The following is a 24,575-nucleotide window of genomic DNA, read 5'->3' as shown; positions in this document are numbered from 1 at the left end:
ATGAATGGATAAAGAAGATGTGGCACACATATACAGTGGACTATTACTCAGACATAAAAAGAAAGGAAATTGAGTTATTTGTAGTGAGGTGGATAGACCTAGTGTCTGTCACACAGAGTGAAGTAAGTCAGAAAGAGAAAAACAAATACTGTATGCTAACACATATATATGGAATCTAAAAAAAAAATGGTACTGAAGAACCTAGGGGCAGGACAGGAATAAAGATGCAGACGTAGAGAATGGACTTGAGGACGTGAGGAAGGGGAACGGTAAGCTGGGACGAAGTGAGAGAGTAGCACTGACATATATACACTACCAAACGTAAAATAGATAGCTGGTGGGAAGCAGCCGCATAGCACAGGTAGATCAACTCTGTGCTCTGTGTCCACCTAGAGGGGTGGGATAGGGAGGGTGGGAAGGAGGTGCAAGAGGGAGGAGATATGGGGATATATGTATATGTATAGCTGATTCACTTTGTTATCCAGCAGCAACTAACTCACCATTGTAAAGCAATTATACTCCAATAAAGATGTGAAAAAAAAAAACTCTATCTAAAGCAAGATGAGTACACTTATTACATTGTAATGAAAAGAACAAGGATTAGAGACTCAAAAAACTTGAGTTTTAATCCTTGATCAGGGGTGGGGGGGTGTCCGTGTGTATGTGTGTGTGTGTGTGTGTGTGAGATTTAAGGCAAGTCATTTACTCTCTGAGCCTCAGTTTCCTCATCTATAAAATGGAGTTTAACATCTAATTGGCAGATAGGGAAGCTTGAGTAAGTTAAGAGGCCTAAAGAATATGGTAAACTGTAGGGCTTCCCTGGTGGCGCAGTGGTTGAGAGTCCGCCTGCCGATGCAGGGGACACGGGTTCGTGCCCCGGTCTGGGAGCATTGCACATGCCGCAGAGCGGGCTGGGCCCGTGAGCCATGGCCGCTGAGCCTGCGCGTCCGGAGCCTGTGCTCCTCAATGGGAGAGGCCACAACAGTGAGAGGCCTGCTTACCGCAAAAAAAAAAAAAAAAAAAGAATATGGTAAACTGTAAAGTGTTAGTAAAAGATAAGTTAATAATGTTTGAGAAACAAGGAGTGCTGCCCCAGATGAAAGGGTAATTGTGCTCCTGGGCTTTTATAAATTAAGTCACTTTTAGCAATGAGAAGTTTTCTGTTCGTTACCAGAGAAATTGAATTCCTAAGACTCTAATTTATTAAACTGTTTGCAAATGACACAGATGCTTCATGAAGATTTTAAGGTCTGTTCTCCCTTCTCTTTCCTCCCACGCTTTTTTCAGTGCAGTTTGTCAGCATAGTGTCCTGAATGTTCGGAAATGGCTTTGGGCTTGGTTCGTTGAGTGTTTTTGGAGAATAATTAAAACTCTCAGGGCCATTTTTGTTTCGCATCCAGAAACATTTCATGAATAAAGTTTGGTCACACAAAGATATAAATGGCAAGAGGTCAGAGTGGTGATGATGCTGTATGATTAGATATTTTGAAAGAAATTTGTATTTTTAAAGCTCTTTCAGATCGCTTATCCATCCCTATTGACAAATCACCATGATTTATCCCTAAGAATAGTATTTCTATATAACTTAACTCAAGTTAGGGGCTTAATCTAATTAAGCTACGCTTATCAGTGATGTTGGACAAGCAGGTAACTATTATTATTATTGAAAATAGCACGTGGGGTATGAAGCAGTCCGAGAAGTGAGGATGATGGAAATCTGCCAGCCAAGGCAATTTTGGGTTTCAGTGAATAATCTAAAATTCTAATACTTAGAGGAAAAAATTATTAATTTAAATAAGTATAATGCCAATAATCCCTCCAGAGTTCTTCAAAATAAATGTGTTTTGGCAAGGTGCTGGAATTCTCCAGTGTATTCCCCCAAATGTTTCTGTTGTCCAAATGGCCATGTTGAAGACAGACAGACTGAAAAGGTTTGGTGCACCGGGTGCTGAATTTCTAACTCAAACAGTAGCTCCTTTTGAGATTAGACAAGCAACCCCCAAGTTTTAGGAAAATAGTTGGTGCTTTGTATTTTTCCTCCATAAGAGTTTCACTTAAATCCCTGGAGGTAGGTGCAGTTTTTGGAGAAGTAGCTACGTTGTATGATGTGTTTTAAAGCATCCGTTTTCTTCATTTTCTGTTTCTTGGAAATATGTTAGTAAGTTACTCACACACGTGAAGAAAAAATGCCCAAAACACAGCAGCAAATGCTAAGCACATTTGAAAAAGTGTGAGTTTATTAAATTTAGACCTTGTCCATAATTTCAAGGGATTAATTATAAGGAAATTAATCAAGTCAGCAGGACCAGCAAATGTGTCTATTTGAGAAAGCCCCTCTGGGTGACCACAATCTTAAGTAAGAAACAGAGAAAGCTATATTTATGACTGTCAAAAATGAGATTTTACTAATTGAGTGAATGTCAATATGTTATATATGCTAGTCAGCCAGATTTTGTTTTATTTATTTATGTATTTATTTTTTGCTGCACCATGTGCCCTGTGGGATCTTAGTTTCCTGACCAGGGATCGAACCCAGTCCCCCAGCAGTGGAAGCGTGGAGTCCTAACCACTGGACTGCCAGGAAATTCCTTAAATTTTGTTATTTTTAAAGGAATAAATATGGCTCTTATGGTGTGGAGACATTGCCTGCAAGAACAAACATTAGAAATCTCTCAGTAACTGTCCACAGATTTCAAATTTTAGGTACTCAAGCAAATGCTGCATTAGCCACAGTTAAAATTCATTGAGTTTCATATGTTAGGAACTTTATATTTAGAGGTAGGTAGTATTTGCTGTAGTAGAATGGAGCACAGGGTGAGTTGTCTCTGTCATGGGATTTTTAAAAATTGGGGTAATTGGGGCTTCCCTGGTGATGCAGTGGTTGAGAGTCCATCTGCCGATGCAGGGGACACGGGTTCATGCCCCGGTCCAGGAAGATCCCACATGCGGCGGAGCGGCTGGGCCCGTGAGCCATGGCCGCTGAGCCTGCGCGCCCGGAGCCTGTGCTCCGCAACGGGAGAGGCCACAGCAGTGAGAGGCCTGCATACTGCAAAATAAATAAATAAATAAATAAATAAAAACCATATATATATATATATATATATTAAAAAAACAATTGGGGTAATTGGATTGTATTATTAAAAAGCATTTTATTTATATGCCAATATATCTCTGGCATCAACTGTTTTCATACACAAGGTTGGAAATAGTAACTGGTTTCTAGATAGCTTGTCAGTTCATTTTTTGGGGGACTTTTTGTGATTATTTTAGCCCTCAGCTGGGCTATTGCTAAAACCCTGTGGCCGTTGGATCCTATCTGATCCCTTAGTAAAGTGATAGTGTTTGTTTAAAAAAATTAGGACTTGGTACATAGACACAGTGATGGCGCCAGAGATGTCAAATATGCGTGAATCATTAATTAGAAATTGCTTGTGGGATAGAAAATTGGGGGGAATAATTAGAAATAATAAGCTGACCTTTTTTTTAAAACAGCTCTGTTGAGAGATAGTTTGTATACTATGAAATTTACCATGATCATTTTTAAATAAAGGGGAAGTATTGATAGGTGTCTCACTCTAAGCCACTTTCTTTTATTTTAGAGTAGTATTAAACAATAATAAAATATATATTTTCACTAACAAGATGATCTTTTGATAATAGTAAGATGATCTTAAGCATTTCTAAATCTGTAAGTGAGCAAGGCTTGAGTGGACTGGGAAGAATGTTGTGGTTCCTTGTGTTGGAGAAATACAAATTTATATGGGATAAACAAACGCGTAACATACTGGCCAATTGTCAGTGTTGTGAAATACTAAAAAATTCCATTCTAGCATAAGCAATAATCAGGTTAAAAAGAATTACTAGGAAAACATCTTTTGAGTTGTATGCAGAAAAGTACCTGATAAGAATTGTCCTGATTTCATGACAAATCTTTTTTTTCCTTTTGGAGCTGCTTTATGTAAACTTTTTTGGTGTGTTAAATATAGCGTATATACAGTAAAGGTTGGGAAACCTAAGAATAGCATAATAAGTAATATAAAACCAACATCCGTGTAACTACTTCTGGGGTCAGGAAAGAACATTGCTGGCCTCTCAGGATCAATCTGTATTTCCCTTCCCCTTCCTTGGTCCTTGACTATCATTTTAATGCAAATCTCCCCCACCTCTTGTGTGTGTGTGTGTGAATAAACCACCTATATATGTGTCCATAACAGTTAATATTTAATTTTGCCTCTTTTGTGAAAGAAATCATTTGTTCTTTTTTGTCTCAACAATCCATCCACATAGAACCATGCAATACAGTGTGTTCTTTTTTATCAGAATGTCATATATCATTATATGACTCTAATATAATACTTACCATTCTATAGTGTGGGCCTTTGGATTTTGCCCAGCTTACTACTGCTTATTCTGCTTTGGACATTATGGTCTGTAGAACCTGATACACGTGGGCATGAGTTTCTCAAAGTGTGGTCCCTCCATCCACAGTGCCAGCATGAAACTTGTTAGAAATGCAGATTCATGGGCCCCACCCCAAATCCATATTCAAATATCACCTTGGCATATATGTGTTATATGTATGTGTGTGTATATATATATAGTATATATATATATATATATATATATATATTATATGCTTATTTCAGTGATTGTGTCTTTGTTCACAATACTTTGAAGTCTTCTGATTTGGAAACTGCCTTAGGAACACTTTAATGGTCACACACATGCACACAAATACACACTCACCACAGTCTCTGAGGAATAGACTCATTACTCATTTTTGAAACAAATTAGTTTTATCTAGTTTGAGACAAATTTTTGGTATTTTCAAAGATAAAATAAATATTCAAAAGAAAAAGATTTGCCAACACTGAAGATATTCAAAGAATATGCAATAGATGGAAGACCTGCTAAAAGAGGTCCCTGAACACAGGTTGGGCAGAACATTGTTCCCAGAAAGAGAGCTGCAGAGCCGCACCGAGAAAGCAGGTCAGACTCTAGAGTTGGGCAAACATGGGTTTGAATCTACTTGTACCCCTGACTTGCTGCATCATCTTAGGGAAGGACTGATCTGCTCTGAGTTTCAGTTTCCTCTGAAACTGAAAAGAGGGGATAAGGCAAAGAGGGGATAAGAACATCTCTAATGATTCAAAACCAGTGACTCTTTGCAGGGCTACGGTCATGCGGCAGATGCGTTTTGGCTTTGGGTCAGCAGTATAAATCTGTGTGAATATGGCTGACTGTCATGCCTTCAGAGCTTTCATGCTTTTTACTTTACTTTCGTGCTTCCTGCAGGAACGATTCCAGGTGAAGAACCCTCCCCATACTTACATTCAAAAGCTCAAAGGCTATCTGGATCCAGCTGTTACCCGGAAGGTAAGATGGATTCCACTTTGTGTTGTTGCTTCCTCATTAGCAGGCAGAATCCTCCTGCCCTGGAGGAGACCTTCCTTCCTCTCCATTATAGCCTCTGCCGGAGCCTCCGGGGAAAAAAACCTTGGAGTTGTTGGAGCCGGACAACATGAAAAGACAAAGAAAAAAGCCATCCTCGCTTGAGAATGTGTTTAAAAGTACTTTCCTGAGTTGGGAGTCATGTACCTCTGATGGTTATTGAGTTGCTGCCATTTGCAATTACACAGGGTGGTAGGTTCAGTCCAGAGGTGTTCAGGCCCCCAGAAAAACAGGCCTAGCAAAGGGAATACTTGTCTTTCATGCCTTGGTGCATTTCCAGAGACCTTGAAAAATCACCGGGGCTTTGTCATCCCAGCTGTGCACTCACATCCTGTGCTGATGCTTTTAGCGGCTTCCCCCGCCCCAGCCGTGCCCCTGGCCCCAAGAAGGTAAGGAGAGAATAGCTGATTCCATTCTCAGCGGACTCTCTCCTTTTACAAACAAGCCCTGCTTTGTGCAGCCACACAATTGGTTTAAACTGATGTCTTGTGGTAAAGCATGTAGCCTGGCACAGCCCTGGGGCCTGGATCAGTCCTGGGATGTCTCAGGGCAGAGCCGCCCTTGCTCAAGATGGATAAAGGGCTAGTCACCAGACAGCACTTGTTTTTCGGTTGACCTTCCACAGCTCCTGCTTTCAAGGCTGCCCTGAAAATATCTTGAGCTGAATTCCCTCTGTTGTTTCAGTGTGTGACTCATGAGAGCAGAAAGGCAGTTTTCCTAGTTAGCTCCTATTTCCAGGGCTCTTGGCTCTGAGATATATTTTTTAAGCTCCTTTTTCTGCATCTTCTGCTTACATTCTAAACACTGTGCCCACCCCCCGCCGAAAGAAATCAAGTAAAGGAGAACAACTATTATTTCCTTTTGGACGTTTCCTGGCCCTTTGTCCTGTAGTTACTATGCAGACAGGCGGAAATAAAGTCTAGGAGTGATGATGCAAATGGGTTGTGGACCTTTGCTGTCGCCTAGGCGCCATATGTGACATAGCCTCCTCTTCTAAGAATGTACCTATCAAAGTATCCTAGTACCCTCCTCATAACTACGGCACACACATTTCTTTTTTTAAAAGAGCTTCTGTCAGGTCTGCTAAGTGAGACAGCTGCTTAATTCTTAGTTTCTTTCTTGTCTCCCTCCCCAAGGATATAGCACCTTTCAATTTCATCACATTAGAGAGGGTTAAAGGAAGGCATACCCATATACACAAAACACAACCCAGAAAAAAAAAAACAGGCTATTTCTTTTGCGCAGGGGCAGCAAGATTCTGTATGAGAAATATTTTCAGAAATCCCCCAACTCGTAAACCTTCTGGCTGGACAGCTCAGACCCAGGATTAGGCACGCTCATCCTGAGCTGAGTCTGGCAGAAATGCCGTATTCGTACACAAGACTGAGAGTATACTCAATGTCCCAGCCCCTGACAATTATCTCAACATTTGTCAAATTCTTTAAAAAAGGAAAATACGTAAACTCCTAGAGAGTGCTTCTTAGACTCCAGCCTCAAGCCCCATGGGGAGGAAGATGGTTGGAGGGAAGAGGCGGATTCTTCCTGGCCCAGTCCCAGTTCTTCCTCGGAACAATTATTCCTGGGAATGTAAAATGAAAAACAACAACAAATCAGCTGCTCAGAAAGTGTTTTGCTCCCTCGCAAATAACTTCATAAAGAGGCCCAAGACAAAGGATGTCTGTCTGGGCTGACCTTCATTCCTGAAATCTCTGCCCTAGCCGTGTGTATTCACCTGAATGGCCGTGTTTGGCCTGAGCCTCATCTTTCAAGATCAGTCATTCAGCTTTCAGAAAAAAATAAAATGGATGTTGTATCAACCATCCCTGCTTTAGTAAGAGTTCTATCAGGAGCTGGCGGTAGGAAATGATCTGTTCCATTCACCATAACTGTCATGCTTAAAGCCTGGAAAAAAGGAGATTTTGCTTGGAGTAAGACATGGCTTGCAGTTAAAATGAGTTTACGATTCTCAGCTGAATTAGAGTCAGGGAGAAAGAGATTTCCAATCAGGCTTTCCATTTTAGCCAGACAGTCTAAGCTGAGCAGTTTACCCTTAACTGCATCTGGAGTCCTCAAGCACTTCATTCATTAATCTTTTGTTCACACTGAATTGAAGATACTTAATTTGCTGTCTTCTAAAAAAAATTTCTTAAGCATCTTCTATTTAGATTTTCTTCTAAGTAGTTTTAAGTGAAACCCTGTAGGGCAGGGAAGGAAGAGCCTAAATTAGATATCTCTCCAAACCAGTCTCCTTATTTAATACCGGGAGGCTCTCAGTCTGTGTTTTGGGGGGATGTGCTCATGTCTGGCATGGGGAGAGGCGACAGGCCATGAAGAAAGGAGTCTGGTCCTCTGTGGGCCCTGCAGTTGTGAAAGAAACCCTATTATACGGGTCTCCAGGGCTCAGCTGTCTCCGTGGGCTCCTCCCTGGGCCTGCTGTGTACAGAGAGGGCTGGGGGAAGGGTGAACGCTGCTAATAAGTGGTACCCAGCTCTTGTTCGCTGGTTCCCACAGTCGCACGATTTCCCTTTGAAGTGTTTTAAAGCATTCTGGGTGCGTTGTACAAGTGCAGAGTGTTGGCAGCCGTTGATTATGTGTTAGGGAAGTAGATGCCAAGATTTCTCTGCGGTCCAAAGTCCACCAGCTGAAATTCAAACGGTTGCCAAGAGAATAGAATACAGGGCGAAGTCAGTTTAGTTCCACCTCAGTTTTCCTGCAGTTGCAAAAGTGGTGTCCCGTAGTAAATGCCTAATAAATGTTATCTGCTATTGTTGTGGCCTCTCTTATCCCAGTGTTTTGAGTTATTATGTTTTGATACATGCCTCTTAGTCCTTCACACTGTCAGGTCCTCCGTGCTACACTGGGTGCCCTTGTAGCTCACAGTGTATGTGAGGGATGACCTTGCCCTGAGGAAGCATAAGGCTCAGTTAGGGAACCAGCACAGGTCGGCAGGGAACGAATCGGAACTATGCATAATGCGTAGCTAGGAATGCTGAGTCTTTTCCTAAAGGCCACATGTGCAGACAGCCCAAGACTTGTGACTCTGACATGGGACTGGCCCCTCTGGAGCATCCAGCACACCTGGAAATGGTTTCCTCAGCTGTGTGGCCATAGACCCTACCTCATTGGCAGTCCTCATTGCCGGAAGGCTCTCTAGGAAGCGCTGGGCTTGGATGTCCCTCCAACCTATGGATGACTCTTTGTTGTTTCTTAAGCCTTTCTTGACAAAAGAGGGGGTGGCTCTCTTTTTTCATGGTATCAGGGATGCTTTTATTTCACATATTGGGGATGCTACACACCTGAGAAGGTCTTTGGGTGCTTCAGGAGTGGCAGTCGGGAAACTGAGACTTTTTGCTCTGGTGAGAAGCAGCTGGTGGAGAAGTAAAGGGTCTTCAGAAGGGAAGAGGGTAGCAGGAGTCCGTCAGTGCTGAGCAGGGGTCCAGTTTTCCCTGGGGCACCCGGGCCTGCCTGTGGCAGGGCTCTCCACTCCCCACATCCCGGAATCCTCCTTTCCAACCTTCCTCCTGTCCTTCCTGTCCTTGGATGCCTTTGTCTTTGGAGCTGGATGACCCTGTTCCTTCTGCAGTCATGGGAGCAAAGGAGAAGGGTCCTTGATATCCTGAGCCAGGATTCTCAAAGGCTTTTCCTGAAAATAGAGTAACCTGAAGGTGGTTTGGGTCTCTAGCACAGAGAGCATAGACCTCTTCTCAGAAGGCATTGCACATCAAATGGCCTTCTTCCAGACTGGCCTAAGACTTTAGTGACTGTCAAGAAATATTTTTGTAGGAAATTGTGTTCCAAAGAACTCGTGTGCAGTGCAACCCAGTGATCCCTTGGAGATTATTTGGAGTCGAGAGGATAGAGAAATGAGTACATTTACTATCAGAGGAGGATTCACTGAGGCAAGGGAGACCTGAGGGAGTTCTGGGAGGACACGTGGGATTTTGATAGGCAGGGGAATGAGGAAGGACATTCCTCAAGGAGAAGGGAGGTGTCTAGAGGAGGGACCTTCCACGGGAGGTCATGCAGAAAAGAACAAGCATAGTAGGTGTGAGATTGCCACCTTAGAAAGGCCTGCTTGCAAGTTTGGTTCTCGGTTGGCAACTGGGGACCTGGATTTTGGGAGAGTTCCCAGAATTCCCTGTTAATAATGACTCACTGTGCCCAAACTGTTGATGCCAACTGCATGGTTTATGCAGAATGCCGGTTTTCCTTTTGGGAGGCTGCACTTTTGGTATGTGCTAGGCAGAGAGTGCTCAAGTGATGAGCCCCCAGTAAAACCCCCAGCCACTAAGTGTCTAATGAGCTTCCCTGGTTGACAGCATTGCACTAATATTGTCATTTATGACTCCTATGGGCGAATACTCTTGGAAGCTTGTATCTGGTTTCCTCTGGACTTCACCCCACGCACCTTTTCCCTTAGCTGATTATACCTTGCATCTTTTTGATGTAATAAATCCTAGTGGCAAGAACAACTATATACTGAGTCCTGTGAGCCCTAACGAATCATTGAAACGGGTGATTTTAGGGACCCCAACATAGGTATGTCAGTGAGTATTGTATTGTGGGGTACGAAAAAAAATAAGCTACTTACTCAGAGATACTTAGTACATGAAATAAGTCATTTTCCCCAGTCCTTTCACATAAGCTGACTGTTACGATGAGAAAAAATTGTGTACTTTGCAAAAAGAAATGTGTGAGAAGCCCACTTTAGAAGCAGAGTTATTTTCATATTCTGTTAAACTTATTACAAGTAAGCTGCAGTTATAGCACTTGCTAAAATATGTTTTGTGAGAGTATGTGTTCTTGAATTACAGAAATTCAGACGGCGTGTTCAAGAGTCCACACAAGTGCTAAGAGAACTGGAAATTTCTTTAAGAACCAACCATATTGGGTAAGTGTGCCCACTGAACATTTTAGCTCTAAAGCTTTTGGACACTTTACAAAGTGACTGAATCATATCCAAAGAATTAAGCTTCCTTACTGTTCGTTATTAGTTGAGACTGAGGTTTAGATGGGTGGAACCTTTGTTTTAGTTCTTGAATTGCTCACTGTGCAAGAATCAGAAGCAGGACAGACAGTCCTTGATTTGGGATGTTCATACTGATTGTAAAGTTCTCTCCTTGGATGCAGTGATGGTGTGTGTATAGTGATTCCCTGGGAAGTCAGGAACCCCCAACAAGTCATGTAGACTGAGATCCTGGAAGATCTTGAAGCCTTCCCTGGAGGTCTTTGACCTGGTTACTTGAAGCTGCTTTATTCTTTTCTCAATTCCCTGGCCAGAAGGGGACAGAAGCTGGAGTGGTGTCACTTGACATACCCCCTTGCACTTAGATACTTCATTCTGAGTCTCTTCTTCCTACATCCCCAAATTTCAGGACCATGAAATGTAAATCCACACTGGAAAGTGAAGTTTGGGGAATCTCTGCACTAAGCATTTCGAAGAGTTTTTCATACAACAGCATGGTTGCTTTGCCTCAAGCCAAGTACAACTTCATTACACACTCCCTCCCTCCTGAGATAATCAGAATTGTACAGTACCTTCAAATAAGATGGTTTCTCTCTAAGGCAGAATGATGTCAGTATTTTATTTTATAGCTTCAATTCTTCCTAAAGTACCTGTTTAACATCTGGCAATCATTTAACCCCTCTGGAATTTGATTCTTTGAGATTTGCAAGGGAAAGACTGTAGACTTTAGATCTTTTAGAATTGTCCCCTGTGATAGGTCTATTGGAAATGAAGTTTTACATATATATTACATTTTTGTTTTTCAGCATCTTTGTAAAATAATTACCTAAGTAGCAGTTTACTTCTACTTCTGAGTATGTTTGGTATAAGCCATTCAAATGGTTATTTTCTGCAGTTATTTCAGAATAAGCTTTTTTAAGTCATAGAAATGCAAGGTTAATTTATAGCTCCATAGCCTGGGTGAGAATATTCATTTCCTTAAGGATAATTTCACATGTTTGGCACCTTGAGAATGAAATATTTGGAAAATGAATTGATTCTAACCTAAGGTTGATAATCACCCTTGTCCCAGAAAATGGGCTATAGAACAGTGGATCAGAGTGTCATGAAAATAGAAGTGGAAGAGAAATTTAGGATTGCCTAGACCCTCGTTTTACAAATTAAAAGAATTAGGGACCAGAGAAGGTGAGAGACTTCCACAAAGTCTACAGCTGTAGAGCCAGCCAGACGTTTTGTTCAAAATGCGATGTTCTTTTTCTTATCTAGCCTAATCTGGCAGCTCTTTCCTTGAAAGGAAATAAGATAATCTGAGATCAAAACAATGAGGCTTGCCTATTGGGGGTGAAAGTGGTGGTGATTTAATATAGCTGGGCATCCAAAGCTTAGGAAATTCAAATACTTTCCAGTATTTGTGGATCAGGAGCTAGATTCCATTTGGTATTGGACCTTCTTCTTGACTGAAAATGGTGGCATGAGCTGCAGCCAGGATTTCTACAAATTGTCAGAAAGCATTTCTTTAAGCATTGCTGAAATAATGTGAAATTGACCATCAAATACCAAGGCAAGACGATCATTTCCAATATAAAGTTGGCTGAGTAGAAAAGGTCTGGTTGGGTGGAAGCCAGTGCAAATCTGCAAGCAGTTGGAGTGGTTTGCTGTTTAGGATACTCTAGGCATGTTGAAAGATTCTTGCATTTCTTTCATCTTCACCAGCTGAAGTTTCCCCTTGTCTACTACCTACGTGAGACACTTGGAAAGCTTTGGCTTTAGCAGCACAAAAATTCATGGAAGTGCATTGTCTGATTGTATGAAACCAATTATTGGCATAACCTTATATGGAGTGAAACCACACACCAGGATTTTGACCTGATTTGCCTGTCCTGAAAACCCAAACCTGAACTGGACTTTTCTTGATGGAAACTAACTGGCTTGACCGTATTTGATTGGGAAAACTTCTGAAGAATTACTAAATAATGTGAAAGTAATCAATTACTACAGTGAGGAATTCTGGGAATGCAAGGTGCTGCATAGGGAATCCTTAGATTTTTATTGCACTCTTTGGGGTACCATATTAGAAAGGTAATTGGGTGCCCATTTTCCTTAGGGAAAGAGAGATCTTGGCTCATATTTTTGCCATGCCCCCTTATCAGTTATTTGACTTAAGTAAGTTACATAAACTTTCTGTATTTATCATGTGACCTAAGTTAACTTCTCATCTATAAAATGAGGATAATAATACTTATCTAACAGGAATGTTGTAAGGATTAAATGAGATAACTTATGAAAGACCTAATATAGGGTTTAATACATAGTAATTACTCTCAATATATGATAGCTGTTATTTGTTGTTATGCTTGTTGAAAATAATATTATATGTAATAATTATTGGACAGTGTTGTGTAATATATCCCTAAGGAAAGCCATGCAGAGAATGTTACCTTCTCTGTCTAAAAGGACCCTGTTACCTAGGAGTTTATGATTTGCAGAAATTAAAAGGAAGAATTACATTTAAAATCTACTTCTCTTTAAAAAAAAATATTTTTGGCATATGCTTGCATTCCAAGGTTAAAATCTGGGGCTTTGCTGAAGTAACATTCCAAGCTACAGCTTTGTCAAGCAAAAGGGTTAACCTAAAACTATAAATGGAACAGTCTTGTGAGAAAGATAATTAATTTTGGGGGGGAGCCAAATTGAAATAAGGATTGGACTAGAAATAATATCATTCACTTACTCTTAGGAACTATAACAGTTGAGGAGAATTGGATTATGACTAATCCAAGCCCTTGTGATGACTTGAAATACCCTTGAAGGGAGCTGAGCACTGTTAGAGCACATTGACTTGGCTGTGCTCTACTGGGAGATGGGCGTTGGGATGACTTGGATGTGGGGTGGTAAGATTCGAGAGGCGCTGGCGGTTGGGACAGATTGGCGGATGTTAGTCCATGAAACTGAGGTGTAGGCTCGCTCTCCTTGCAGGTGGGTCATTTGAGTAAAACTGCCTATTATGATGGAAAATTACTTGTCATCCTGAGTGCAAGGTCATAGACATCCTGAAAGGTGCTTGCTTCACTGTATCTCGGTGGGGGAGATGAGAAGAATGGGCGTGAGGTGACCGGCAGGAGGTGCAAGTTGGCAAGGAGAGGAGGAGATCTGTAGAAGGAGGAAGATGCTGGGGAATGTGCAGTGAGTGTCTTCTCTGGGGTTTAACACGTATATGTGTGCCTCAAGCTACCCTACGATTAATTCATCCTTAGATGGTGCTTTTTGGAAATCTTCAAGATCATAATCATTTAGTCATTTATTAAGCACTGTATTTGCTACTAAGCACTGTATTTGGTAAGTTAAATGTATTATTTCTTACAGAAACCTTTTTATTTTTGCCCTTTTCCTCTGAACCTCTGTTTTACAGATGAGGAAACAGAGTCCACAATTAAATATCTTGCTCAAGTCCACACGATTGAGAAGCACTGAGGTTTGGACCTGGAGATGTCCAAATCTAAAGCCTGTTATCTAAACCAGCAGTTCTTAAATTTTTTGATTTCAGGACTCCTTTACTGTCTTAAATTATTTTGAGCCCCAGTAAGTTTGTATGTGGGTTTTATCTATTAATGTTACCATATTGGAAATTTAAACTAATAAATTTTAGATATGCTTATTTAATAAAATTTAATATTTATTTAACAATAAATATTTAATGTAAATATATAAATATAAAATAATAAACATAATATAGCACAAATAACATATTTCATGAAAAATAACTATTTTCCAAAGCAAAGAAAATTTAGTGACAGGGTGGCATTGATTTACACGTTTACAAATCTTTTTACTGTCTCACTAATAGAAGGCAGCTGGATTCTCATATCTTTGTCTGCATTCAATTTGTTATGATGTGTTTTGGTCGATGTATAGGAAGAAAACCTGGCCTTACACAGATACACACTTGGAAAAATGAAGAGTTTTTAAGTAACCATTTCAGATAATTGTGGCTATTGTTTGATATTACACCAAAATTTAAAGGTGTAATTTCTTAAAGTTAGTTGCAATGTATTGACAGAATCTGAAACCGTATCAGTGAGCTTTTGTGTTCTGTTATGTCGATACTAAAATCCATTGTGCTGTCTTTCACTTTGAATGGGTATTTCTAACCATGAATACTTTTTAACATCATGAAAAAGTCATTTGAAATATATTGTTTCACTGAGTTATCCCGATCTTTCAAACATCAACACATTTTATTCTATAATATAAAAACAATCATATTTGTTAATAATCATCAGTGTCATCAGAATTTACTTTAGGTATTGGGAAGCTGTCAGACTCGTGGTGGTAAATACAAGTGTTCCAAAATTCTAATTTTTTCATTTGTAAGCTCAGATTTTATCATTGACAAAAAATATTGTCAGTTCTTTTCCTGAAAATGACAGGCTCACTTCATTCACTTTTGAGAATATCTGCCAAATACCCAAGAGAGAATAACCACAATGTGTCTGTCATTGGACATTCCATTTAGAAAATGGCTGGGTCAGTTTGCAGCTCCAGCAATTGCACCAGTGCTTTTCCTCAAGACGGCCGTGGTGCTTGGGCAGGCAGCAGAAGTGCTATATGTGGGCTTTCCACTTTGTCACACAGAGAATGAAAAAGACGTATATTCAAGGAGCAAGCTTTAATAAAGTCAGTAATATTTAGCACTTCACTAAGGACAGGTTTAAGTGAAGCTGACTTTTTTTCCCTTTCTGAGTGCTTGGGGTGAAGAATACAATAAAAAGGTGTATTGTTTGGTGGTAGCAGTTTCATTCACATTTCTTTTGTACCATCAGTGCAAGTGTCAGCACAGTGACAAAAGCGACTACTTAATATTTGTATGAAAATAGGTTTAACTTCACAGACCCCTGAGAGGGTTTCAGGGACTCCTAGTGGTCCATGGGCTATACTTTGAGAACCAGTCTGAGATGCTGTCTCACAGAATAGATTTGGAAGCTGATGAGGAATCTGGGTGATGTTTACCTTCTATCTCTCGCTTCTTGTGATTTTTTTTTTCATGATTTGTCAGCAACTGCAGTTCCTACCGGATGCCTGTAGTATCTCTAAAGGAAACTGGCAGAGGGAATTCACCATCTGTCCATTCATCTTGTGTATCTCGGGTCTGTTTTGTTGTTTGATCTTAGAAATTTAAAGCCAGTAATGTCCTTTGAGACTTTATTTTCTAGATGAGAACGATGAGGTTCTGAGATTTGGGAGGCAGAGAGAAAACAATAGCAATTTGGAAACAAAGCTTTGACCTGTCTACAGTAAAACAGTAACTCTTGGCACTTATATTTAGAGCCCTTCCTTGAATAAGTTTTTTTTTTTTTTCCAGAGCTATTTCTCATTATCACTGTGCCTTCCAGCTCCTAAGCAGTTGATTTGGAATTTGCGTAAATTCAAATTTACAACATATGGTAATTACATCAAATCTGTGAGGTACTCAGTGATGCATGCTGTCAGAGTCAGAAATAATTCTACTTTCCAAAACCTGTAATCACCCAATTTGAAACTGTTTGCATATTGGCACTATATTAAAGCGTGTGTAGCATGCGCAGAGGTGAAAATGGAAATTTACTATAGGAACCCTCCATTTATGATATGTCATGATCATATACATAAATCTGCAGAATGGGGCATCCATTTTTTTATGCCTTTAGATTAAAGATACTGCTTGGAAAGTTGCCCGTTTTTCATCTCTACCTATTTGATTTCCACAGAAGTTCACTCTCGCCTCTGTTTTCTCCTATACAGAATATCCTAAGTGAGGAAGGGATAGGGATTGAGAGGACAAGAGGAAAAGTGAAGGCTGTTCTTTTCTTGTAATCCATAGTCTTTTTGCTGAGATGACTTTACTAACCTGATACCACTTGACAAAGGGAGTAAGGTAGTCAGCTGTGATGGATCTCTATCTTCTTCTTTCCTAAACCACCTGCAGGGGTTTGGGCCAGAACAGAGACCCAGGGAAGATCTCACAGCTTAGAAAAAGAGGTTAAAAATGAAATTAAACCTCTCAAAGGCAGGACGTGTTACACTGTCGCCTACTTTTTAGAAACTGAGCAGCCGGCTCCTGACTTTCACTTTGAAATGAATGAATGAATGAATGAATGAATTTAAAAGTAAGATTTTATTTATTTTATTTTTGGCTGTGTTGGGTCTTTGTTGTGGTGCGCGGGCTTCTCATTGCGGCGGCTTCTCTTGTTGCGGAGCACGGGCTCTGGAGCGCAGGCTCAGTATTCGTGGCGCACGGGTTTAGTTGCTCCGCGGCATGTGGCGTATTCCTGGACCAGGGCTCGAACCCGTGTTCCCTGCATTGGCAGGCAGATTCTTAACCACTGCTCCACCAGGGAAGTCCTGAAATTTATTTTTAAAGCGCTTTCACTCAAAGTCAGCAAGTCAGGACAGGGGCACTGATAAGGGTGCTAAATTGAAGTAAAAGCCAATTAATAGGTTTTATCACTGCATGAAAATATATGCATATTAGTACTTTGAGTCAAGAGAAATGTAGCTCTGACTGTATTTGGCTATTTCCTACTATTTCTTCCTTGCTTCCTTCTTCTTCTTCTTCTTTTTTTTTAATATCCATGAGTTATTTGCCTTCTCTCCAGTTTGTGGCTAAACTAAGTGAGATGAAGGAGCTAGCAGGTCCTTAGGATGTCGTGGGTCATCTCTACATGTTAGAGGCAGTGTCTGGAAAATCAACCAGAAGGAACTATAATGGCTGTTTTTCTCAACTCCTAAATTAGAGTGTTCTTATGGGTCACTGAGACAGAATATGTGAAACCAAGATTGCTCTGAAAAATCTGGACCCTGTGGTTTTGTGCAGCCACCAAGGAGGGCTAGTTTAAATTATGCAGTCAGAACCCATAGATCTGACCAATGGAGAGGCCTCAGGCTAAGAGGCTTGAATTTCAAGAACACAGCTAGTCATCCGATTTGATAGTGAGTTCTAGCTTTCTTCAGTCTCCTACCAGTTTTAAAAGGGAATTTTTTTTTTTTTTTTTACCATTTCTAAGCTTTTAATTATCAGCACTTAAAAATGTCCAATGTCTTCTGAGACCTAGCCATATAGGGAGTAATTTAAAATAAATCAAATGAAAATAAAGATATAGAAGTAGATGCTGTGAGAGCGTGTATGTGGTGGTGGTGAAATGAAACTTCAGCCTCTCCTAATAGCCATCCCCTTAGTTCTGGTCAGCTCTCATAACAAAGCCACTTCGTGAGACCCAAAAGGTAGTGTTTTCTTTGCCAGTGTTTCCACTCTAGGTCTCTCTCTTTTTCTTGGGGGTCACGTGGTTTGTGGGTTCTTAGTTCCCTGACCAGGGATTGAACCCGGGCCCTTGGCCGTGAGAGCACGGCATCCTAACCACTGGATGGCCAGGGAATTCCCTAGGTCTCCTTTAGATTAAATGTTATATACTTACACGTGGCTGTGTTAAGTGCATAGGTTTTTGTCACAGCCTGCCTGAGGCACTTGGGGGAAGTACGAGGCAAGCTATCTACTTTTTCCATCTTACTGTCTTCTGGAACTGCCTGAAGACCTGAGGTTACATTATGCAGGTGATAGGATTAGAAGAAAGGATGAGCTGGAGGACAAAACAAACAACAACCACAAAATCCCCCTAAAGACAAAATTTTAAAAATAGTCGTTCTGAATCCACCAGATTTTTTCCCTTCCTTTAAGACAGAAACCTCCAGGGACTGCTCATTCTTAAAGACACACGCTAGAATTGTCCCACTGTTGTTCTAATAGCTATCAAAACTGGTTTCTGTAGGAGCCATCGTGTGCATAGCTGGTGGACCTTGTTGGCTTGGTATTCCTGGCGGAAGGCAACCGCTTTGCAATGCTGTTGGCAGATATACCCCAAGATTCATTTCTGTGGTAGAATAGCACAGCTTTTTACTTATTAATTCTTGGAGTTTCCAACCCAGTGAAGGCTTGATGGGGTATCACATGTTCTTTGAAGGTGGATGTCCTGGAGGAAATCTGTGACGGGGGTAACAGGTGTTTATCCTTAGTACCTGACCACTCTGCTCCATCTTCTAGGCGTTGTTATGAACAAATAAAAACGTGTAAACATTCTCAGTGAACTGCACTCAGATCCACCATTCAAATACAAAGTGGTATCATTTTAAAGTGAATTTAAAAAAGCAAGGTATTTGTCATGTCTTGGCTTTGATGATGGTGTGTGGTGCCTGTGACTTTTTAAAAGGTTTTAACATTCATGGAAAAAATTAAGCAAGTCATTATCCCTATTGAATTTCCAGAAGCCCATAAACACTGGTCTCTCATTGGCTAGTTGAGTGTTTTCTACAGCTTAGTGTGCCAAGAAGGAGTTGAATGTGGATTTGGAATCCGGCCTGGATTTCAGTGGTTACGTTGTCATGTCCCTAGTCTGCCTGATTCCCCGTGCAGTCTTGGCTCCTTCAACAAGCAGGCTCCAGATCAATTATGGTGGAAAAAAAGGACAGTTAGCAAGTTCCTGCTATAGAAAGTTTCTTACAGGTTATCGTCAGTCTCCTAAGCAGTAAAATACAAGGAAGGCACTCATACACTTTTTGACCCCTCGTTGCTCATGCTGAAATATTATGGTTTTCTTAGTTGCCATATTTAAAAGCTCCTACCTCATGTGTTATAGTCTAGGCCTTACTCCATAGTTCCTTTCAGGCAGTGAATGTTTCTGGTGGAAAAAAACAAGTTTTCACTGTGTTCTTTTCATGGTAGAGCATGCGATGAACTTTGCCAATGATTTTTTTTTTTTTTTTGAACAGATGGGTCAGAGAGTTTCTGAATGAAGAAAATAAAGGTCTTGATGTTCTAGTAGAATATCTGTCATTTGCGCAATACGCAGTAACGTAAGTAAAACTTGGCTTGTTTCCTTTTAAATTTTATGTGGTCACAGAAGTTGCATCTCAGTGGTAAAAGTAGGTACCACACTGAGGGGGAGACACCCAGAAGCAGATGTGGTAAGATTTAAGGAGATTTGTTTATATTCAAGTAACTAAAAGCAAATCACAAAATTGTTGTTAGAAATGCTTTTAAGGCAGAAATAAAACAGGGGAGTAAAATCACCCTTAGAGGAGTGCTTATTTCAAAAAGAAGTGCTTTCTTTAGTGCTCAAGTTATGTATATCCATATGGTAGAATACTCTAGCAATTATTGGAAGAGGTATATTATATATTGTTGAGTGAATAAAGCAAAGTACAGAGGAGTGACTCCCTTTTTATTAAAAAAAAAACTTGTATATGTATATTTGTAGGTGCTAGTAAATACAGAGAAAATGATTGCAGAAGTAGGTACCAAACACAGTGGGAGTGAAGGAAGTGGAGTCAGCAAGAGGTTTTCCCTTTTTAATTTATATGTATTTGTATTGTTTTGACTTCCCCTTCATAGGGGGAAGGCGAAAAAAATGGGGCAGAGCAGGAAAAATCATTTACTTATTTCACCTTTCCTTTGTTGATTCATAAAGTTTTCTCATTTGCTAGGCTTCTGGAAAGATTTACAACAGGAATGAATAGTGTACATTTGAATGAGACGTTCTCTTCTCCACATTTCCTCTTTAATCAAAAACTATTCCAAAAAAAAAAAAAAAAACTATTCCAGTGTCCACAGATACACTCTCACACACACAGATTGAGGAAATAATACTGTATTCTTTTTAAATTATTTATTTATTTATTTTGGCTGTGATGGGTCTTCGTTGTTCCACACGGGCTTCTCATTGTCGTGGCTTCCCTTGCTGTAGAGCACGGACTCTAGGCACGCAGGCTTCAGTAGTTGCAGCATGTGGGCTCTAGAGTGCATGGGCTTCAGTAGTTGCGGCGCGTGGGCTCAGTAGTTGCGGCGCATGGACTGTAGGGTGTGCGGGCTCAGTAGTTGTGGCTCGTGGGCTCTAGAGCGCAGGCTCAGTAGTTGTAGCACACGGGCTTAGTTGCTCCGCAGCATGTGGGATCTTCCCGGACCAGGGATCGAACCCGTGTCCCCTGCATTGGCAGGCGGATTCTTAACCACTGTGCCACCAGGGAAGTCCCAATACTGTATTTTTAATTTGATTGGAAGACATTTTAGCCTAGGTGGTGTCTTTTTTCTTCTCAACTCTTCTTTTCAAAGAAGGAACTTGTTTTTTATATTGCCCTGCTTTAAGATCTAACCAGATGTTATTTTATAATCCTCATAGCTTCCTGGAGAATTTGTGAAGAGAAAACTATAATTTTTCCTACCTTATAGCTGCAGAAAGTAAAGTGTTAACTGAAACTGGCCTGATGAGTTTCAGTTTTGATAACTCTTATATATGATATGGAATATAATAAAAAAAACCCAGTAGATAAGTTCTTATCTTCCTGAGAAATTTTCCTCTGAAATATAATTCTAGTTTTTATAGCATACTCTTCCAAACGTTGTTCCTTATCTACCTCCATTACATCGAAAACTGCTAATCTCCCTTACACTTTATATTATATGACAAAACAGAATAGAAATATTATCCTGTTGCATATTTTAAAATCTGGAAGAATATTTATTGAGGAATTAAGGAAGGGCTAAGAAACTTCAGGAATAATGGAAAAGAATTGCATGCTGTTTGTAATATGTTTGCTGTAATTAACCCTTTACCCCATCAGGATAGAACTTGTAAACCAGTTTTCCCAAATGCACCTACACTCGAGACCAATGGGAAAAGGTAGTGCTACTCTGAGGGAATTCTTCTGGTCTGCAGTCCAAGAGCAAAGACAACAAAAGATCAGAACTCAGAGCTTTTGGTTCCTAATCTTCTACTTTTTTTGGGGGGGTGGGGTGGGCATTAGCTTTACATTCTTTGCTTATTAGTTTTATTTTTGTTTTTCTTACAAAATTAATTACATGAAATTTTATACTTTAATTACATGAAAAATTATATATAGATACATAATTTATGTACATACTTTCTTGAAACTAAATGGGCTGAAAAAAATTTCTTACTATTCCTCAGCATGTGACAATTTTCTAGCTCATGTAATGTGAAATAACAGACTCATGTGCCTTCTCTAAAACAGGAGCTTTCTCCAAGGTGTGTGTTTCTTTTTTCTGCTCAGTGAGAGTCGGGGATGAGCTGAGAGGAGCATAAGGATGCTGAACAACTGAACATATGGGGGCTGCAGAGTGGCTTGGTGGGAGGTGTAATGACATGAGTGATCTTGGGATGCCCCCTAGGCTTACCTTTTCCAGTGTCAATTATAGGCTTCTATTTTTAGTCCTTAAGCATCTGTTTGATTCCTCAATTCCGCCCCTTTTCTGTTCACTGCTTCCTGTATCCTAAGGAATGACAGAATTGTTAGACCCATTCAATGACTTTGTGCATCAGTCTCTGTTACCTGGATTACAATTTAATAAATGGAGAGCATAATCTAGTTTACAGATGGTAGTTCTAACCAAATATTTAATTTTGGCAGTCATATACTTGCTATTTCCAATATGTATTGTTGATGGTTTTTTCCCATGATATCCTCCAATATCTTCCAGATGCTATTAATTATAGCTGCATTCTGTTTATTTTCTGTCTGATCAGGTGTTGCTTGATGGAACTACGGGTAGAAACAGTTGATAAAATGTATTTTTGAGACAGCAGAGCTACTGGCTTTGGAAGGGGAAAAATGCACAGAACACAAAGGCCTGTCTGTTTAAAAATTCCTAAAATTATACAAGAATGAGCAATTTAACTAGCCATTTATTCTAACATGGTTAACATGAGTAATAACCTCAAAAAATGTCAGAGAAACAACAGCCCTACTTTAAAGAGCACCACATTGGGAAGAGATTCCAGAATCAAAGCAAATTCATAACGTTGCAAGTAATGTATCACATATGGTTGGAAAAGTACACTTGCCAACACACTAGCAGAAAATGCTCAGTGAAACTTGATGGAGAGGAATAAATTAGTATAAGCCTAACATACTGACTTGTTAAAGCAAAATGAAGACAGCTCTGAGATCGTTCTTCCCCGTCCCACATAGCTCATTAGTAATCGGTAAGTCAGCAAGCCTTATAATAAGATACAGATAACACATCCCTATTTGTCATTCTGTATTTTCAAAGCTAACGCTCAGTCCATGAAAATTCGTTTGTATTCCATTTTCAGTTTTCTTTGTTTGCAAAAACTACCCATATTAAGGTGCAGATGTATAGTTGGAAGGAGTGAGTTTTGCACATCCATGTATTTGCGTGAATGTGAATTAAGTCTTTAGTGGCATTTCTCTTTTGTTTTAGTTTTGACTTTGAAAGTGTGGAAAGCACTGTGGAGAGCTCAGTGGACAAATCAAAGCCCTGGAGTCGGTCCATCGAGGACCTGCACAGAGGGAGCAACCTGCCTTCCCCCGTGGGCAACAGTGTATCCCGCTCGGGAAGACATCCTGCACTGCGGTGAGTGCCTTGATTCAGGAAAGAGGCAGATATGTCAGGACAGCTTCTGTTGGGGATCCTGGGCCATGTATCGCTGTATATTGCCACACAGCACTTGTGTCGTCAATGATTGCAAATGCAAGTTTCTTCGGGAGTTCATGGAATCATCACTGGGGCAATACTCAGTCACTTTCAATAGCTTTCTGCAAATACCACTCCTTCATTCAACACAGAAAAAAAATTCTGCTGCCAAATGACGCAACAGAGTAGTCTCCATAGGCAGATAAGTTTCTGAAACCAGGAAGATGCTGATAAACTGACTTGGACTCTGTTTCCTGGGTAGAGGCAGCACATCAAGATCTGAGGATCTCAAGAACTTGATGCTGTTTAAACCCGACTCCTCTCTTCCCTTCCTCCCGTGATAGCTCAGGTGTGTGTTCTGTGGGATGTGTTCTTAGACATAGGTACAGAATGCTGTAATGATCATTTTTATTAAGGAGATGCCTTTAAGTGGTGCTTCTTTGGTTGGGTGTGCTCTCCATTGTCAACCTTCTATTTCCTCCTAAGAATTCCTTCTCCTGTCTTTTCTGGCTGAAATACCACCATGCTAAGTTAGGATGGGGGATGAACCCCTGGGTGTAATATCACTGAGGTTGTTCATTCACTCAGACCTACAATCATTCACTGAAAAATACTTTTGAGCTTCTGTAATTTGCTAGCCACTGTACTCAGAGTTAGTATACATGGGTGGGTAAATCAAAACTCCTGCCCGACAAGACAGGCATCTAGAGCATCTAGAGCAAGTTCATAAAGGTTTCTGTGTTCCAGGAGTTTAATAAAAATTTTTATTAATAAGCCCCTCATTCCCAAATGTTGCTTACTCTTTGTAGCTTGATAATTTTATCTCGCTTATTTCAGGCTTGATCTGGCAAGTGGACGTTGTTCCTGTCACTGCTTAAGATCACCATGGGTGTTGGGTCATTGTAGTAAAGTCCATGTGTCAGGTTGTGGTCAGTGAATACATGGCTTTCAGACCTTTTGTATTTGGTAGCCTTTTTATTACCTCTTTTCCCTTTGACTTGGGTTTTGGTCATGGAAAGTTAAAGTCTTTATAATGAAGTTCAGTTCTGCTCCGGGATTTGATGTTTGAATATGATGCTTCCTATCAAGCATTCAGATTTTCCTTGTTTGGAAATGCCAAAAATATTAACTGCTTTGGAATGATTCAATAATAATGAAGAACCATGTTTCAGTTCATCTCACAGTATTTGCAATAGGCCAAAGGCTATATAACCTGCTAGTCTGCGTGAACTTTACATGTGGACAGAGGAATATGTGGGCTGATTGAGAAGTTGAAGGAAGGCCAATTGTGCCTGAAGAATTCCCTAATCACCTAGTAACTCAAATGGAAACTTACCATTAGTTTAGCTATAATTATGTGTAAGGAATTTAATTGACAAAGTATGTTTTAACTTGCTTTCTCCTCATTTCTTAGCTGGAAAGTATCATATATTGGTCAGCTACCATCTTAACAGGAAGTCATTTTTCTGATTAATAACTCATTACACGTATTTTCAAATTACTGAAGACTGTTATTGAGAGTGCATTGTTTCTGGTAGAGTGGAAGAGTCGGGGAAATAGGGGAATCATCTCACATCCAAGGAGAGTTGTGATCCTGGACCCTGGACAGCATGGTATAGGGACATCAGTGTCCAGCCTGATTTGCCTCACAGTTGGCTTAAGGTAGACCCTGCTAGAATT

The 24,575-nt window shown here is 40.3% G+C and overlaps 1 protein-coding gene across 3 annotated transcripts in view; it reads left to right on the top strand.

Annotated features, from left to right (window-relative positions):
- FMNL2 (formin like 2) overlaps positions 1 to 24,575 on the top strand; it is a 304,476-nt gene that overhangs the window by 195,680 nt on the left and 84,221 nt on the right. For all 3 annotated transcript variants that reach the window (XM_081242867.1, XM_081242866.1, XM_081242865.1), the window contains exons 3-6: positions 5,296 to 5,376; positions 10,266 to 10,342; positions 19,214 to 19,297; positions 22,683 to 22,835. In XM_081242867.1, the coding sequence (XP_081098993.1) occupies positions 5,296 to 5,376; positions 10,266 to 10,342; positions 19,214 to 19,297; positions 22,683 to 22,835 (395 nt within the window). The remainder of the gene's footprint in view (positions 1 to 5,295; positions 5,377 to 10,265; positions 10,343 to 19,213; positions 19,298 to 22,682; positions 22,836 to 24,575) is intronic.

The sequence above is a fragment of the Mesoplodon bidens genome, assembly GCF_964165515.1.
Source record: "Mesoplodon bidens genome assembly, chromosome: 8".
Lineage (NCBI taxonomy): Eukaryota > Metazoa > Chordata > Mammalia > Artiodactyla > Ziphiidae > Mesoplodon > Mesoplodon bidens.
This window is presented reverse-complemented; position numbering and strand designations above follow the sequence as displayed.